Source organism: Suricata suricatta, chromosome 3, assembly GCF_006229205.1.
Source record: "Suricata suricatta isolate VVHF042 chromosome 3, meerkat_22Aug2017_6uvM2_HiC, whole genome shotgun sequence".
Taxonomy (NCBI): Eukaryota; Metazoa; Chordata; class Mammalia; order Carnivora; family Herpestidae; genus Suricata; species Suricata suricatta.
The window spans coordinates 119,762,412-119,781,129 of NC_043702.1; the positions used below are offsets into that span (position 1 = coordinate 119,762,412).

Genomic DNA, 18,718 nt, shown 5'->3' on the forward strand with positions numbered 1-18,718 from the left:
CCCGCACACAGAACTAGGAAGCCTCATCCCTCTGGAGAGCACGTCTGATATGTTGAGGGAAGCCAGTAGACACACAGGTAGGGGGCTTTCCGGGCCATTGGAAGGACTTTGACCTTTACTCTGAAGGAAATGAGAAGCTTTTGGAAGCATTTGAGCAAAGGAGTGACGTGACCCAGTGCAGATTAATATGTGCTCACTGGGACAGAATGATGGAAACCTGGTAACATTAAGCATAATGAATGTTTGAGCACCTGGATGGCCCGGTTGGTTAAGCGTCTGACTCTTGAGTTTGGCTTCAGGTCATGATCTCACAGTTCGTGGATCTCACGGTTCATCGGGCTCCATGCTGACAGCGAGGAGCCTCTTGGGCTTCTCTCTTCTCCCTCCCTGCTCACTCGTGCTCTCTCTCAAAGAGCAGTGCATGTACTCTACTGAGATTTTCCTCTATTTAATAATATTTGGTTCTCTCTCTAGGACAAAATTCTACCCAGCCTGTCTTCTATTTTCGCCTCACTGCTATCTGACAGGAATTGGATGCTGGAACAACATACCTTAGAGGCATTTACTCAGTTTGCTGAGGTAAATACAAGACCAGCCTATCACAGTGATCTCTTGTTAAAACAGCTTAGTATTTGTGATATTCCAAAACATTCCAGAAACATTTATTGAGCTACTTTTGATCTTAGTCACTAAAATTTTCTGCTGGAGGAGACACTGCTAACAGTCTATTTTGCAGGATCTTAAAACGAAGCATAGAGAAATGAAGGGACTTTCCTAAGGTCAGGGGCAGTAACCACCAGAACCGAGCATTCACACCAGGTCTGCGAACTCAGATCTTGTCTTCCAGACAGTATTTTTCAGTTTGAAGTAACACGTTTCATCTCAAATTATCGTAGGAGTTAAGAGACGCACACAGACCCGTGAGCTCGGCTCCATGGAGAAGCTGAGCCTACGGCTCTCTTGCCTGTCGCGGTGCAGTCACGCCTGGGCTCACAAGGGGCCCAGAGACCAGGCAGAGGTGACCGCGCTCACAGCGCTGTGCTCGCAGAGCGCTGCATGGTCCCGAGGCGCCCTGAAGGGACTGTGAGCTGACGGCCTTCTGAGTGTCCTGACAGTTTTACTTTAAAATGTATTCTTGATTAAGGTAGCTCTTAAAATTCACGTATTTGTCTTTGCACGTTGTTGATGTATATTAAAATTGCTCTCGTTTATCAGTCTTTTTTTTACTAGGGAACAAATCATGAAGAGATAGTTCCACGGTGTCTCTGTTCTGAAGAAGTCAAGACCAAAGTTGTATGCTTTTTGGAGAAGGTATCATTTATGTAGATCAAAATAGCGGTATCACATGTATTGTCATTTTTAAAATTGTATGACTGTAACCAAGTTAAGTGCCTTCGTAAATTGTTCATCGTGCTCAGCGCAGAGGTGACAAGTTAACCAGACGGGGCAGGTCGCGGACCAGGGGGAGCCGCTGTGTCCACAGCGGCGGTGTGGGGGCGCCGAGTTCCGCCAGTGAGAGGACTTGAGGGGCCCTGGGCTCGCGTGGAGAGCTGCCTGAGAGGCCGTGCTTGCCGCTCACGCACAGAGTTTTACGCAGCTTTCCTGCACCGGCAAAGACCTTGTTTTCCAAACTGTGACGTTTTTAATAGTTAGAACCCAGTTGTGGAGTCATTTTGGCTCTCATGTCCGTGCTTCCCTTGCAGCTTCTGTGGGGGCAGTTCTAGGGCCTGAGGGCTACCGAGTACAACAGTTAAACAACAGATTTAGAAGACCAGAGAACGTGAATTATGCTCAGCTACTGATTGTTTTTATACCATGCCCATTATTAAACCGGGCTGTGTGAATGTTTATATGCACGCACGCATGACACACAAGCTGGTGAGGGTGAGTCTACATGTCGCTTCTGCCAGTTTCTCGCCCTGTACTATGAAGGTTCAGCTTTTCTGTAGGGAAGGAGGACAGTGGAGAGTGATTTTATCCAAATTACACGAAGATGGTACATTTACAGATGAGTACAGCTTCCAAAACTTGCCTAACAGGCTAAGCCCAAATAGTGTAATACTGGGTGCTTGCACGCATGTGCAGGCGTACACACACACACACAGTCTTCTCATTTCCCGAATATCACACCATTTTCTGTCAGAATGCGTGGTGTTTACTTGAGTTTTCACGATTTGTGGCAGACTGGGTTTACAGATGAAACCACGACTGCCAGGATTGAACGTGTGAAACAGGAAAAAGGCATTTTCTGGGAACGCTTTGCTAACGTTGCTGTAGAAGATGCAAAGTGGTCATCTTTACAGGTATGGACTTTATAGTATGAGTCGAGCTTTAAGAGAAATTCTGCCCTTCGTACTGATAAAAGTAAAAAGCTAGGATGGTTCCTGGCCTCCTATTGAATATCAAAATATAATCAAATCAGGGTGCCGGGGTGGCTTAGTCAGTTAGGTGACCAACTTTGGCTCAAGTCATGTTCGTGGGTTTGAGCCTCGCATGGACTGTGCTGACAGCTCGGAGCCTGGGGCCTGCGCTTCAGATCCTGTGTCTCCCTCTCTCTCTGCCCCTCCTCCGCTCGCATGCTCCTCTCCCTCTCTCAAAAATAAAAAGAATTTAATATAATCAAATAGATCTAGAAATGTAAAATTCTGTTTTTTAAAAATCATATTTCTTCTTGAAAGGTTATCAATACATAGAACAGAGGTAGGACTACACAAAAACAACAAACAAGTTTTTCTTTTTTTTTTTTAAGTTATTTTGAGAGAGGAGAGAGATCATACAAGCAAGGGAACGGCAGACTTTTCAGTGTCAGCACAGAGCCTGATGTGAGGTTTGAACCCATGAACCTCAAGATCATGACCAGAGCTGAAACCAAGAGTTGGATGGATAACCAACTGAGTCACCAGGTGCCCCTCCAAATAAGTTTTAAACATCATACTGTCCCTACTCTTTCAATAGGACTTTCAATTGTTTATAGTTAACTTTGGGGAAAGTTCTGTATTTGTATCAGTTAAGTGACAAATGTAGTAGTTTCTGAACCACAGAAAACCAAGGAACTCACCTTCCAAAATGCTTAGGCCGACCCATTGCCTAATTCATCAATCCAGCCTGGTGATTCTTGGCAGTGTCTAGAAATCACATAAACCTCTTAAAAGGCAGAAATCTGATAGCACTAAGGATATTCAAAGTATTGTTTTGAGCACTGATATACACATGTATATAGAACTGCAATCCATATGAAGAGCATTCTGTTGAGTTTAGTTATAACTTTTATAAAAAGAAACAAGTTTCTTAATAACTTGTTTTCAAGAAAGACTTTTACAGATTTCACAGATTTCAGGCCAAAAAGTTACATATTGGTGTAAATAAGCCCTCAAGAATGTATTAACACCATAGGGCACTTGGGTGGCTCAGCTGAGTGTCTGACTCTTGATTTCTGCTCAGGTCACGACCTCCTGGTTTGTGAGTTCAAGCCCCACGTTGGGCTCCAGACTGACTTACAGAACCTGCTTGGGATCCCATCTCTCTGTCCTTCCCCTGCATGTGTGTGTTCTCTCTGTCTCTCAAAATAATTAAAACTATAAAAAAACCTAAGAAAATAAGAATTGTTATGACTTTCCTAGGTAGGCTGTGATTATAAAAGGTCTTGGGCGCAGTCCCTGCCCCAGTGCGGTGATGCTAAAAGCCTGACAGTTTCTTGAGTTGGCTCTAAAAGCTTCTGAAAGACCACAGCTCTCCTCATTGATAAACGTAGCGGTAAAAACTAAACTGGTACCATTTAGAAAGTCCATACTTGAGGCTTTTTGGGCAGGACAGATTGCACGGTATCTCCAAAGATATGCACTGGAAATTACTGGACCAGGCAGGCATTTGTTTCCTTGGGCCCTGATGTTAGTGGGATGAGCCAGGAAGCCTTCCCATATTTCTCTAGATAATTGCAGGGGTGGTGGTTCTGTCCTCCCCTTGTGAACCAATGACTCAATGAAGTTTGCACATAAAACTTCACAGCTGTAGAACTCCAGGAAGAACGTTATCTTTGCGACGGGGGTCACGGCATTACTCATCCCGGGTTTTTCGCATTTGCCAGCCTTGCGCAAAAAGAGCGTGCCGAGAGCTCCCTGCGGAAGAAGAGTGCGCGTCGGCCCTGCAGGCGGCGTCAGGGGCCTTGGCGGCCGTGGAACGACTCCTCCAGAAGTCGCCTGCCCCCGAGTGGCTCCCAGGGAGACTGGAGCTGCTGCGGGAGCGGATGGACAGGCTAAGACGACACGCACTCTCGGGCGGCTCGGAGCGCGCTGGAACCCCTCCCACTGGGTAGCACTGGGTGTCCCCTTTGTCAGCCTGCTCTGTCGCTCGTAAACGGGTGCGTTGATGGGACTGTGTGTTTCCTAACACATAAAACTACTTCTGTAAAGTTGAAGCTAGTGAAAATAGTCTTTATTGGACAGTTAGAGAACAGGTCGAGGGGGAGATTTCTCATGAAGAACTTTGGTACAACGTGACACACGTGGAACAGTCAGGACGGCCCAGGGCCCCTCAGCTAGTGCATCTGTAAACAAACAAATAAGCTGCCTGAGGAAACCTCAGCAGTCTAAAATCATTTATATTCTGTATAGCTAAAACTTTTATAGAAAGTTGTATTTCATAATAAAGCTTACTCTTCTGTTAAAGAAATGGCACAAAATTAAGCTAATCAGCTTGAATTTTCGTATTTATTTTTTTTACTTCTGGACTTGTCCTGGAAAAAAGCAGTCAATTCAGCCTCTCCACAGCGACTTGCTCTTCACAGACACTGGCCTCAGGCGGACGCGCACAGGCCCCTCCAACCAGCGCGGAGCCTGCTCGCCGCCTGGCCGCTGCCGCTGCCACGGACGGGGAAAACGGGCTTTTGGGTTTTCTGGTCTGCAGAGCCCACTTTTGAGGTATACGTTTGATTTTTTTTAAAGAAATCCTTTGCCCTACGGTTTCCCCCGTTGTCACCAGTTATGGTCTTCCCAGCTCAGCTCCCCTTCGTCTCCCCAGCCTTCGGACTCTCCCTGCAGCAAGATAAAGCAAACCAAGGGCAGCCTGCTGAAACCAGTCGTTTCTGAGTTTAAAGGAGCCTAATGCTTGCCTTTTGATGCCAGAATAGGTTTCCTTGGGCTAACCTCGCCTACTTACTGTGACAGGAAGCTGACGGGAGGAGGGTTACTTTGGTTCCAGAATTACAAAACCGTAGCATTGGAAGATAACTGCCCAAGGACCATATCAATCCAAACTCAGTCTGATGACACCCTATTCTTGGCGTAATCCCTCTAAATGGGTTATCCTGCCAATAACCAGCAGCCCATTAAACACCTCACTAAGCACGGCTACGTTCTTCTGGGGAAGGAAAGCGCGCACGTATGGGAACTGACCGTATCCTCGTGTTGGGCGGCTGTGTGCGTTAGTCTCTTCCCGCACTGGGGAAACCGCAGGCTCGTTACAAGTGAGACCAGGCAACCCGTACACACAAGGGCATCCTTAACACTAGCAGCACGATTTACTCATCCTCACCTCGGGAAGTTCTGCTGCAGCGAATTTTGAGGAAAACTGCATCACTGGTGAGACGTCATCCTTGCTGGAGACCATCATGTCTGTCCTCAGTTCCGGCAAAATGAGAATAGCAGCTGAAGGCTTAATTTCTGGGACCATATCCGCAAACCAGTCCAACTCTGGGTCTTGCACCGGCTTCTTTTTTACTTGAATGGTGAACTCCTCTCCTAAACCCAGTTCTGATGGAGCCTTAAGGCGTCTTTCTTGTGACACTTTTGGTGGCTTGGTTTGGTCTGGGGCATCTCTGCCTGGTTCCAGACCGGTCTTCTGGTGCAGGCAGGCTTTTAAAGGCTTGGACTCTTCTTCAGTGAGTGAAAACAAGGCAGGAGTGGCCTCCTGTCCCCCTGAGGTCCCAGGTCTCACCGCGGGGACTCCTCCTCCTGCGTCTGTTTCAGTATCTAAGCTGCTGGGCTCAAAGTTCTCCCATGCCACTGCCTCCGCGTTCAAGTTAGGGAGCGGGGACGGGGAGGCGTCGCGGGGTTCTGCGGGACAAGTCTGTATGTGGACAGCTCTGTCTTCGGGCTCCTCGGGCTCGCTCCAGTCAGGCCACTCCTCAGACCTTTTAGAACTTGATGGGAAGTTTTCACTATCTCCTGAGGTACTACTTTTCACATCTGAGAGTCCATTCATGGGAAATTTAATAGGCTGAGAATATTGATCACCTGCAGGGATATGTACAAAAATTATCTTCCTAAAATGTTAAGATCAAGCAGTATATCCAGGAACACACACTAAATATGGCTCTCATTTCTTAGAAATATCCAGGTTGCTAAACTGTAGCTACAGAAGAGAGAATCCGCAGAACATGACAAAGACGTAAGTTACTCAAACACCAAGGCTGAACTTTGAGGGCCGCACACCAAGCAGCAACTAGAGCGTCTGTCCTTTCCCAAGTGTCTGTAAACAAATGGAGAAATGCTCTAAGCCCTGCAGCATCACCCCTAACGTGTCGTGTGCTCACCCGGACATCCTCCCATTTTAAACGGACTTCCTTAAATGTGGGCAAGGCCGCGGAGTCTGGTGCAGGGTGGCTGCATGCCGCTCCTGACACTTCCCCACACTTAACCACACGACTCTCTCACGGCAAACCTCCTGCCATCTGACAAAACTGCCCCCCCCCAATACTATCTGGAAAATGCTGCGCTGAGGTCTGTCAGCCAGCTCTCCTCATAGGCACAAAGAAATGGTATGTACCCTGTAGTCCAGGGAAAGCAAATGAGACCCCAGCTGAGTACAAAGTCCTAAGTGAAAAATCAGCCTCAATATTCCCAAAGTGCCTTTAATTTTCAGAATTTAAAACTTAATACTCAGGAAAACATTCATCCAGTGGAAAGACTAAACAAATGAGTATTTCTCCCTGTCTGTAAAAAGAGTACTGTAGCAATCCCTCTGTCCGTGCTTCCTGCTGCTGGGCATGCTGCCAGAAAAGAAACATTTAGGGAACGTGCCAGAGAAGGGGTTCTCTAAGAGTGGCACATCTGACTCTACTCGCTACACATGACGTGTGTGGGGCAATCTGAAGATCTATAAAAACACCCCCAAATAAAAGGGATAAGACATTGCTTCTTGTTCTAACAGGGTAGGTGAGCAACAGTTAAGGGAAATGGATACATTTAACACAGATAAAAGAGAAGTTGCAGGGAGAGGGCATCTTCACATATCTGAAGAAACACCTGTTACGGATGGACGGCCTGTCCGGGTGTGGACGGGCGGGCTGAGGGTCTGTGTGGTGGTAAGGGACTCACAGGGATTCAGGCTCTGGCTGAGAAGCTGGATAAGACAGAACCTTTAGGATACCTAATTACAAAACCACAGTTGATTCTATTTCTAAGAATAAAAGTCTAAGAGTACAAGCACACCAACGTGAATGTACTTAATGCTACAAAACTGTACAGTTAAAATTGGTAAATTTTATGCTATAGACATTTAACTTTCAACTGGGAAAAATTGTTTCGAGAAAAAGACTAACGGTTTACCTGGAAGTTCATACTCCACAGTGGACACTGGTGAAAAGGATTTTGGCAAAATTTTTGGCTTAATACTTCCTCTTCTTGGAAGGGCCTGGGCTAAGTCCTCACAGTGAGGCCCACCCAACCCAGCAGGGTCTGGCCTCTACACGCCCAGCACCTTCTTGCTTCTGCTGCCATCCTCCCTGCGAGGGCCTACCGGTGTTTCTTAATCAATGGCCCCTTCTCCCATTCTCTTCCCTTTTCTTAAGCCTCACTATTATCCCATATTCTTAAGTCTGACCATATAGGTAAACTGCAAAGGCACAGAAGGAGGAAAAAAAAGTCCAAGGGCACCCTCCTGTGTACTTGCCCCTCCCCAGCATTCCCCCATGTCTTTCAGAAGAAGGTGCACTCCTACCTATAAACTTGAGATGCATCAAAAAAATGGAAAAGAAATGCAGGCTGCCGCCAGGGCTCAGCAGCCATCTTGGATGAAGAGCTTAACTAATCTGGGAAGTCACTGGGATTAGACCTTGACCTTAGTCTTCAGAAAAATCTATTTTAATAAAAATTCAACTGTAACTTCTGTTTTGGTGCCTTTTTGGTTTCTTACTAAGATTATACGTCAGCAGTATATAAAATGTCCAGAAGCAGGAAAACTGCATCTAATAAAGCAGACTTGAGTGGGGATTCTTGCTAACTCAGCATGCAACAAAGCTGCCCTCAGAGACTGATGCCCGCAGCCTTATCTCAAAACCGCGTGTACCCCCCTCCCCCACATACCAATGCCTCTGGTATGAAATGTAAGTAAAGTAAATCTCTCATTTACTGTTTAGTCTGCTAAAACACACACACACACACACACACTGGTACCACACACACAGACTACACTCACTCGATGTAGTATGACATATCCTGCTCACAAAGGGAGCAGCTTCATCGTCACCCTCTTCAAGCTCCTGACCGACAGTGATTTCATTAGCACCAAAAGTAGGACCTGTCAAAACTTCTAACAAAAGGGAAGAAAAGATTCGCACTAAACTATTAAAACTGATTACCTTGTACACCAGAAGGAATTGGGAGAGGTAAATTACACTGTCTTTAGTTGTTTGTACCAAATGACTTGAGGACAACCCACCTGCACTATTCATATAATGTAAAATAATCTCATTAAAACAATAATAAAATAAAAAGCTATACCTTTTAATCATTCATACCTTCAGGGGAAAGGTCCACCATTTTCGTAAAACTTGGGGCAGTGCGTTTGAAGATCTTGGTTCTTTCACCTCCCACAACCACCTCTGGTCCAAGTAACGACACCAGCACGGCTAGGCTATGAAGAGTAATGGCCACAATGGAATCGCTGGTATCTCGCAGGCCCAGTAACACCTAGGAGCCAATCAGGTAACAAGTGTTCACAACTACCCTGCCCGTCTTTTCCCCATGACCAAGCGGCTGGGCTGCAATCAGACTGTGTTCGTTGCGGTGACTTCATTTCTCACATACATGTTCTAAGTCAGCAGCTCTCAAGAGTTTCTTCTCCCCGTCACAGACGGATACATTGTTAAAAACACAATAAAACCAAACATAAATATATTGGAAATAACATAAAATTATTGTGTTAAATTGCTTCAAAGGTTCCAGACTTGTTCATGATGCCTGTCAGCTCCCGCCCTAGGACCAAAGGCAGCCGAGTGCTCTGGAGACCTCCACTCTTGTAAGCCGACAGCACCCAGTATTCCCAGGAGGCCCTCCAGAAAAGACCAACCAGGCCAGACCCTGCTTAGTGTCAGATCAGCCAAGATGGGGTGTTCAGGTAGTACTGCTGTAGAGGATTTTCCAAATTCTTGGGAGAACCTCAATACTTCAATCAAAAGACACTGAGTGACAAGAGCCCCTAACTGTGGCAGACATCTAGACTAACCACTGGCCCTACTCACCGACAACGAGGATGAACTCAGAATTTCAGCAAAGAGGTAGAAAATATAAAAAAAGAACCAGTCAGAGATGAAGAATTCAATAATGAAAGAAAAATACACAAGAGGGAATTAACAGCTGTTAGTGGAGGCAGAAGAATGGATCAGTGATCCGGAAGACAATATTATGGAAAGAACTCAAACTGAACAGCAAAAAGAAAAAAATTTTAAATGAGAGTAAGTTAGAGGAATTCAGTGACATCATCAAGCATAATGACTCTGACATCAGAGCGATCCCAGAAAGAGGGGAGAAAAGCAAGCAGAAAACTTATCTGAAGAAGTAAATAGCTGAAGACATCCCTAATCTGGGTAAGAAAATAGACATCTAGGTCCAAACTTGAGCAAAGGGGGCCCCTAACAGGATTAACCCCAGGAGGTTCACATCAAGACCTAATAATTAAAATGGCAAAAATTAATGATCAAGAGAATTTTAAAAGCAGCAAAAGTAAAGTTACATACATACAAATAAAATCCCATAAGGCTGGCAGCTGATCTCAGGAGAAACTTTGCAGGCTGCAAAGGGCTAAAAGGAAAAAATCTTTGGCAAGAACGATCTCCCCTACAAGGTTATCTTTCAGAGCAGAAGGAGAGAGAGTGAGTTTCCCAGACAAGAGTTAAAGGAGTACATCACTACCATACCAGTCTTTTTTTTTTTTTTTATGTCTTTATTATTTTACTTTTTTGAGAGACAGAGACAGAGAGCGAGACACAGAATCGGAAGCGGGCTCCAGGCTCTGAGCTGTCAGCACACACCTGAGCCAAAGTTGGACACTTAACTGACTGAGCCACCCAGGCGCCCCTAAACCATATTAAAAGGAATTCTTTGAGTGGAAAGAGAAAGACATAATCAGGAGTAAGAATATTATGAAGGGAAAAAATTTTACAGGTTAAAGCAACATATAGTAAAAGCAGTAGACTAATCATTTAGAGAGACAATATGGAGGTTAAAACACAAAAGTAGTACAATCAACTCTATCCACAAAAATCAGCCAAGGAATACACACACACACACACACACACACAGATGTAAAATATGACCTCATACACAAAAAAGAGTTTGGGGGGGAATAAAAATTAAGTTCAAAAGCTTTCTGAAAATGCACTGAAGTGACCATCAATATAGACTGCTATACACTTAAGATTTTATATATAAACCTAGTGGTAACCACAAATCACAAATACCTGTGATACATAAAAAAATAAGAGAAAGGAATCCAAATATAACACTAAAGAAAACTATCACACCACAACAAAAGAGAACAAGAGAAGGAACTGAGAACTACAAAAATAACCAAAAACAATTTTGAAAATGGCAGTAAGTACATACCTATCAATAATTACTTTAAATGCAAACGGATAAAATGCTCCAATAAATGGTGCAGGATGACTGAATGGATAAAAAAATGAGAGCCATCCATTTGCTGCCTACAAGAGACTCCCTCAGACCCAGAGCCACATACGAACTGAAATTGAAGGAACCAAAAAAGATATTGCATGCAAACGGAGGTGAAAGAAAGAACGAGGTAGCAATATTTTATGTCAGACAAAATAGACTTTGAAACAAAGACAGAGTAGAAGACAAAGAAGGGCACTTTGCAATGATAAATCCAACAGGACGATATAACAATTGTAAGTATCTATGCACCCAACATAGGAGCACCTAAATACATAAGGCAAATATTAATAATCATAGAGAAATTGACAGTAACAGTAATTGTAGGTGACTTGAACACCCCGCCTACATTAATGAGTAAGTCAGACATAAAATCAACAAGGAAATGCACAGTAGCCGGGTGGGCCTAACAGATATATACAGAGCATCCCATCCAAAACCAGAACAGACTTATTTCGAGAGGACATGGAACATTTTCCAGGATAGATAATGTCTCAAAAAATTTAAGAAGACTGAAATCATATTAAGGATCTTTCCCAGCCACAATGATATAAAACTAGAAATCAATTACAAGAAGAAAACTGGAAAAATCATAAATACATAGAAATTAAACAACATGCTACTGAACAACCAATGAAGTCAAAAAGAAGAAATCAAAGGAGAAAATAAACTTTATGAGATAAATGAAAATGGAAAAACAGCATACTAAAATATGTGGGATGCAGCAAAAGCAGTTTTAAGACGGGAATTCACTATGATAAATGCCTACCTCAGGAAGTAAACTAAAAACCCACAAACATTTACTTTATAACTCAAAGAACTAAAAAAAGAATAAAGAAATAAATAAAATAGAAACTAAAAAGACAACAGAAAAAAACAAAACTAAGAGCTGGTTCTTTGAAAAGGTAAACAATATTGACAAACTTTTAACTAGACACATCAAGTAAAAAGGAGGACTCAAAATCAGAAATCAAAGAGATATATATTACAATTGATACCACAGAAATACAAAGGATTATAAGACACTACTCTGAACAACTATATGCCAACAAATTAGACCAATTAGAAGAAATGGATCTGTTCCTAGAAACATACAACCTACTAAGACTGAATCATAAAGGGACAAAATCTGAACTGGCTGGCAACTAGTAAGGAGGCAGAATAACCTACGGACTCTCAACAATCAAGTCCGGGAACAGATGGTTTCACTAGTGAATCACACTAGACATTCAAAGAATCAATACCAATCCTCAAACTGCTCCAGAAATTGAAGAGGAGAGAACTCCTTTTATAAGGCCAGCATTACCCATTATCAAAACCAGACAAGACACTATTAAGAAAATTACAAGTCAATATCCATGATAATCACTGCTGCAAAAGTCTTCAAAAAGTATCAGCAAAGTGAATTCAGCAATACATTAAAAGGATCATACATCAGGATCAAGTGAGATTTATTCCAGAGATGTATGGATGGTCCAACTTTTGCAAATCAGTATAAGCACATTAACAAAGTACATCTCATTAAGATGCAGTAAAAGCAAAATGTTTGGCAAAATCTAACATACATTTATGATAAACACTCTCAACAAAGTGGCTACAGAGGGAAAATACTCCGCGTAATAAAGGCCCAAAACGACAAGTCCACACCGAATAATCATACTCAACAGGGAAAAGCTGAAAGCTTCCCAGAGACACAAAGATGCCCACTGTCACCATTTTTATTCACAAAGTACCAAAAGTCCTAGCCATGACAGTTTGGCAAGAAAAAAGAAAAGAAAGGCATCCAAATCACAAAAGAAGCAGTAAAAGTCACTATTTGTAACTGACATATATACATGACAACACATATACATATATAGTCAAACTCTAAAGGCACCATCAAAAAAACTGCTGGAATAAACAAATTCAGTAAAGTTGCAGCGTACAAAACTAATATGCAAAAATCTGTTACATTTCCATACACTAATAACAAACTATCAGAAAGATAAATTAAGAAAACAATCCCATTTACGGTTTCATCAAAAAGAAAAATATATCTAGGAATAAATTTAACTAAGGATGTAGAAGACCTGTCCCCTGAAAATTATAAGTATTTAATGAAAGAAACTGAAGACACAAATAAATGGAAAGATATTCTGTGCTCATGGATTAGAAGGAACAATACTGTTAAAATGCCCATACTACCCAAAGCAATCTACAGATTCAGTGCAATCCTCATCAAAATACCAATAACATTTTTACAAACCTAGATGAAATAATCCTAAGATTTCTATGGAACCACAAAGACCTCGAACGGCCAAAGTGATCTTGACAAGAACAAAGCTGGAGATAGCTCACTCTGTGATTTCAAAGTATATTACACAAAAGGGCAGCAATCAGGACAGTATAGTATTTGCATAAAACCAGACACATACATCAGTAGAACAGAATCAAGGGCCCAGAAATAAAGCCACACAATGCAAATAAAACCACAATGAGATACCACCTTACATCTGTTAGAGTGATTAAAATCAGACAAGAAATAACAAGGCAAGAAATAATGCCAAAGGGACCCTCATGCAACACTTGTGAGAACGCGAACTGGTGCAGCTACGGTGGAAAACTGTATGGAAGCTCCTCAAAAAATTAAAAACAGAAATACTACATGATCCAATAATCCCACTACTGGATAGTTACCCAAAGAAAATGAAAACATTTGAAAGGATATATACCTACCTACGTTTACTGCAAGATTATTTACAACAGCCAAGATATGGAAGCAACCTAAGTGTCCATCAATAGACAAATGGTAAGAAAGATGTAGTGTATATACACACTGGACTACTCAGCCATCTACAGCAACACGGATGGACTTTGAGGGCATTATGTTAAGTGAAATAAGTCAGAGAGACACAAATACTATATGATCTTACTTATATGTGAATCTAAAAAAACAAAAAACAAAATAAAAACAGGGGCACCTGGCTAGCTCAAATGGGTAGAGCATGCGACTCTTGATCTCGAGGTCATGAGTTCAAGTCCCACACTGGGTGGAGAGGCTTATGTAAAAAACAAAAAAACCCCAAAACCTCTAAAAGGGGTACCTGGCTGGCTCAGTCAGTGGAGCAAGTGACTCTTTATCTTGAGGTTGTAGGTTCCACCTACATGTTGGGTGTGGCGATTACTTAAAAAATAACTCTAAGTCTTTAAAACTGCAACAATAACAACAAAAGCAAGCTCAAAGAACAGTCTGGTGGCACCAGAGGAAGGGGAAAAATGGTTAAAGGGGTCAAAAGATACAAATTTCCAGTCATAAAATAAGCATGTCGCGAGGATATAATAGACAGCATGGTGATTGTAGCTAGTAATACTGTCTTGCATAAAGTTGCTAAGAACGTAAGTATTAAAAGTTCTCATCACAAGGAAAAAGAATTTTGTGAACTATGCATGGTAACAGGTAGTAACAAGACTTACTGTGGCAATCATTTCACAATACATGCAAACACTGAATCATCACGCCGTACACCAGGAACTAATATAATGTTACGTGTCAATTATATCTGAATTAAAACATTTTCAGTGTTAATTCTCCCCACGTGCACTCATGTCACGGCAGAACCAGAGCCTCGGTCACGGGCTGGCAGCGTCCTGTGGCACACGCGGGGCACCACTCGCCTGGGCCCCGGATGCTCACGATCCCAGCCCTGTCCGCTCCCCAGCTTTGCACGCACACAAGGATAGGGCTTTGCAAACTATCTTTCTAGCTGGTGCTCACACCGCCCCCAACTGAGCCAATTATGATCCTTTTCCAGCAATAACCGGAATGGAGAAAACCTGGTTACCTCTGTGGGTGCTAAAATGAGGACAATGAACTTGGAAGCTATGCAGACAACCATGTTTGGCCATGTGTACATCAAACAATGAAAACTGATCTTCAGGGTCAAAAGTGGGACAAGATGCAAAGAGAAAGGAAAGGACTGATTCAGCTGAGCTGCATTTAATTTCTGCATAAAGTAGTTCTGACAGCCTTTTGTAAAAGTCTTTTTTTTTTTACTTTAGCTCATTTAAGTGGGTTTCAGTTATTTAAGACAGTCACAGGCAGATCTCAGGAGAAGCTCTGCTCTGAACTGGCAAAGACATGTAAGAGGAAGAAGGAATGTGGGACCTCTGCACCAGGGGCAGGCCTGCTCGGTGGGGGCAAGCAGCGCATCGTGGGTACCAGGAATCCTGGGTTCTGGTCCCGGCTTCTCTAGGAATTCTCAAGGTGACTCGACCAGTCTTTACATTTTTCTGCTCTAGTGTCCTCATTTATCTAAGATCAAGATTTCCAACAAGACTAAGGTGATTTTCAGGTCCAAAGCTAACAAATCAGGCATGTTGTTGGAACAAAGCTGTACAAATAACATGCTTCCTGCACAAATGATGAGAATTCCATCAACTAGGGAAACAGTCCAATAACAACCACCCAAGCCACAAACCCAAGTCCTCCTCAAGCTTCTCCTCTCTCGTAAGCAGCTGTCCTCCCCTTCTACCCTTTATATGTCCCTCTCCCACAACCACTGCCACCACATGCCCCCCAGACATTGCCTTCTCTGAGCTGGACTAGTCTAACAGCCTCCCTACATCATCTCCCTTCCCACTGTCCATCTTCCACACTGCCCCCAAAGTGAACTCTGTAGCACATAAAATTGGCCAAGTTATTCCCCTAGAGAGGAAGGAGCCCCACTGAGAGGCATCATGGTCTTTCACACACTATTCATTCTTTGACCTCAGCTCACGGCCAATTCTGAGACGTAGGAGGACTCCTCTCAGAGGGAAAATGCTTCGTCCCTCGTCTACACGTTCAGAGACAAGTACATGAGGGTAACAATTACTGCTGCAAATGTAAACACAAAGGGCTCTGTTGTGCTCACTTGGCCCTAAAGCCACCCAGCCCCCGTGGTCCCCCAGGATCCACGCCCTGTGCGACCCCCACACTTAACGAGCCTCAGCAGAGTTCAATGACTCACACGGACCAGGAGAACGTAACAGAAGTGACGCCGTCCATTCCTACCCTATGCCTCCAGAAGGCTGCTCTGGCACTTCCGGTAGCCCCCGGGCAGCCGTGTGAAGAGTCCACCTCCCCTGCTGAAGATGGGATGAAGGGGAATGGAGGCCCGAGACATCCCAAGACCACACGGAGAGAGAGGCCCCGCTGCCTTGACAACCCAGCTAAGCCCGGCCAGCCCCGCCAAGGTGCCAAGGAACCGTTCTGTGTGGGGGCAGGGGACTGCTCATCACCTGACAGCATGTGGAGCAACAGAATTCCCAAACTGAGCCCAGTCAATCCAAAGAATTCTGAGAAAAAAATGACGTTTGGGGCACATGGGTGGCTCAGTCTGTTAAGTATCCGACTTCAGCTCAGGTCACAATCTTTGGTCTGTGAGTTCCAGCCCCATGTCGGGCTCTGTGCTGACAGCTCAGAGCCTAGAACCTGCTTCGTATTCTGTGTCTCCCTCTCTCTGCCGTTCCCCTGCTCATGCTCTCTCTCTCAAAAATAAACCTTAAAAAATTTTTAATAAAAAACGTGTTAAATAAGGCACTAAGTTTTAGGGTGGTTGCACAGTAATAGAACAAACACCTATCTTTCCCACCTACCAGCTCTCTGAAGGCAAGGTGTGTTATGCACCCCTACGGCCCCAGGATCTATTCTCAAGACCTGACATAAAACCAGGCCTTAAAAATAATTTGTAGATAAATTAATCTCTAGGAAAACAAATTACTTGAAAAATACCACATGCCTGACACAATCTTTTAAAAACTCATACTGAGAGGAGGGGCCAGGATGGTGGACCAGCATGGAAGTGTTTTTGCTTCTCTCGTCCCTGAAATGCAACCAGACCAACAGTAAACCATCTTGTACACCTAGAAAACTGGTCTGAGGATTAACACAACAATCTGTACAACCCAAACCACAGAACTCGGCAGGTACGTGGCACAGAGGGTGAAGTGGGGTGAGAGAAGGTGCGGAGGCAGGGAGCGGTTTTGCTTGTGGAGAGAGGACGGAGTTGGGATGGGCAGTATGGGAAAGTATCCCCCCAGCCCACTGAAAGCAGCTGGAGAGAAAAGGAAGAGTATGCAAGGGACTGAACAAGAAAAGGGAGAAAGGAGGAAGGAAAGGGTTTAAATTCCATTAAGACTCTATGAACAGAGGGAGTGCAGGGTCTGGAACTCCGCAGTTCATACCTGGCGCTGCCCTGGCGGGAAGGGTGAATCCCTAGGAGCAGAGCGCGAGGTCTGAGGGGTCCTGGGCCACGTGAGGACACGGGGTTCTCCTGCCGGGAGGACATGAGACAGAGGCTGTGCGGCCTCCCCAGAGGCAAAGGTCAGGGCAGACTACGGAGAACCACCACATTCGCTGGTGCTGGAACAAGGCCATTAAGGGGGAAGTCTGGTGCCAGACATGTGTTGTGATTTTTCCATAATCCCTGAACTGCCGCTGCTACACGATCCTGTGAACTTTTTCTGGGGTGGTCTCTGGGCATCAGCAGCAGCACGGTCTTGCGAATTTTCCTGGGGGTGGGCGGACACTTGGCCATGGCTTGGTAAGACCTTCCCCCAGAGGGTCAGAATGGATCGAAGCCGCAGTCCCAGAAGTGAGGGGTTGGGAAACACAGTCTCATCTCAGATAAAACTCCAGAGGGAGGTGCCACCTGGTAGCCTGATGGCTTGGCCACAGCCAGTGTAAAAGCGGGGAGTGGACAGAAGCCGAAGACAAAGGAGGGATGTGTGATGGCTGGTCGGGGAGAGCACAGAGTTCTGATACTTGAGATTGGGTAGCTGGGTGACACCATTTTCAACCCTCCTGCATATGTGCAAACACGCCTACGCGCACCACAACCACCCACCCCAGTAAGCTAAGCAGTGCCCTCTAGCGGAGGACGGAGCAGTTATGCCAAGCCCTGCCCAACCTCGCTCTTGAGGACCCCAAGTCTCTACCGGGTTAGTTTATACACTATAAAGTGCTTCTAGGGGAAACCAATGTAATTTTAATTGTGTTTCAGTCTGTTTGCTGATTCATCTATTCCATTTTTTTTCTTTTCTTGAATAAAGAGAAAATATTTATTTTTATTTTCCATTCTTATTAAAAAGATTTTTAAAATTTTCTTCTACTATACTTTTTTTTTTGTAAATTTTTAAAATTCTATTTTATCATTTCATTTTCTTTTCTTTTACTGTATTCATTTTTCCAAATTTTCAAACGTTTTCCTTTTCTTATCTTTACCTTTTTTCTGTAATCTACCAAGCTCTTTTAACACCCAGACCAAAACACACCTAGGATCTAGCATCCTTTATTTGATTTTTTGTGTTTTTCATTTTAATTTTTTTTACTTTATTAATTCTCTTTCTTCCTTCAAAATGACAAAACGAAGGAATTCACCCCTAAAGAAAGAACAGGAAGAAATGACAGCCAGGGACTTAACACAGATACAAGCAAGATGTCTGAACCAGAAGTTAGAATCATAGTAATAAGAATACTGTCTGGGGTTGAAAATGGATTAGAATCTCTTTATGCAGAGATAAAAGAAGTCAAAGCTAGTCAGGATGAAATAAAAATGCTATCGAATGGAGGCCACAGTGGCAAGGATGGAGGGGGCAGGGCTGTGGATCAGAGATATAGAGGGTAAACTTATGGAGAAAAATGAAGCAGAAAAAAAGATGGAGACTACGGCAAAAGAGCACGGTTTAAGAATTAGAGAATGCAGTGACTCATTAAAAAGGAACAACATCAGAATCATAGGAGTCCCAGAAGATGAACAGAGAGAAAAAGGGTAGAAGGTTTATGTGAGCAAATCATAGTGGAAAACATTCCT

General features: G+C 43.7%; 2 protein-coding genes across 8 annotated transcripts in view; one reads left to right on the plus strand and one right to left on the minus strand.

Moving 5' to 3' along the window:
• C3H1orf112 (chromosome 3 C1orf112 homolog) overlaps nucleotides 1–4,687 on the plus strand; it is a 42,316-nt gene extending 37,629 nt beyond the window's left edge. For 3 of the 5 annotated variants that reach the window (XM_029934993.1, XM_029934997.1, XM_029934998.1), the window contains 4 exons: nucleotides 475–579; nucleotides 1,231–1,311; nucleotides 2,184–2,303; nucleotides 4,085–4,687. In XM_029934993.1, the coding sequence (XP_029790853.1) occupies nucleotides 475–579; nucleotides 1,231–1,311; nucleotides 2,184–2,303; nucleotides 4,085–4,312 (534 nt within the window). In that variant the 3' untranslated portion in view covers nucleotides 4,313–4,687. Of the gene's footprint in view, nucleotides 1–474; nucleotides 580–1,215; nucleotides 1,323–2,183; nucleotides 2,304–4,005 lie in introns of those variants that run through there. The other 2 variants (XM_029934994.1, XM_029934995.1) reach the window with 2 other exon arrangements.
• SCYL3 (SCY1 like pseudokinase 3) overlaps nucleotides 4,410–18,718 on the minus strand; it is a 43,955-nt gene continuing 29,646 nt past the window's right edge. For all 3 annotated transcript variants that reach the window (XM_029935000.1, XM_029935001.1, XM_029934999.1), the window contains 3 exons: nucleotides 8,735–8,906; nucleotides 5,530–6,230; nucleotides 4,410–5,030 (listed from right to left, as the gene is read on the minus strand). In XM_029935000.1, the coding sequence (XP_029790860.1) occupies nucleotides 4,971–5,030; nucleotides 5,530–6,230; nucleotides 8,735–8,906 (933 nt within the window). In that variant the 3' untranslated portion in view covers nucleotides 4,410–4,970. The remainder of the gene's footprint in view (nucleotides 5,031–5,529; nucleotides 6,231–8,734; nucleotides 8,907–18,718) is intronic.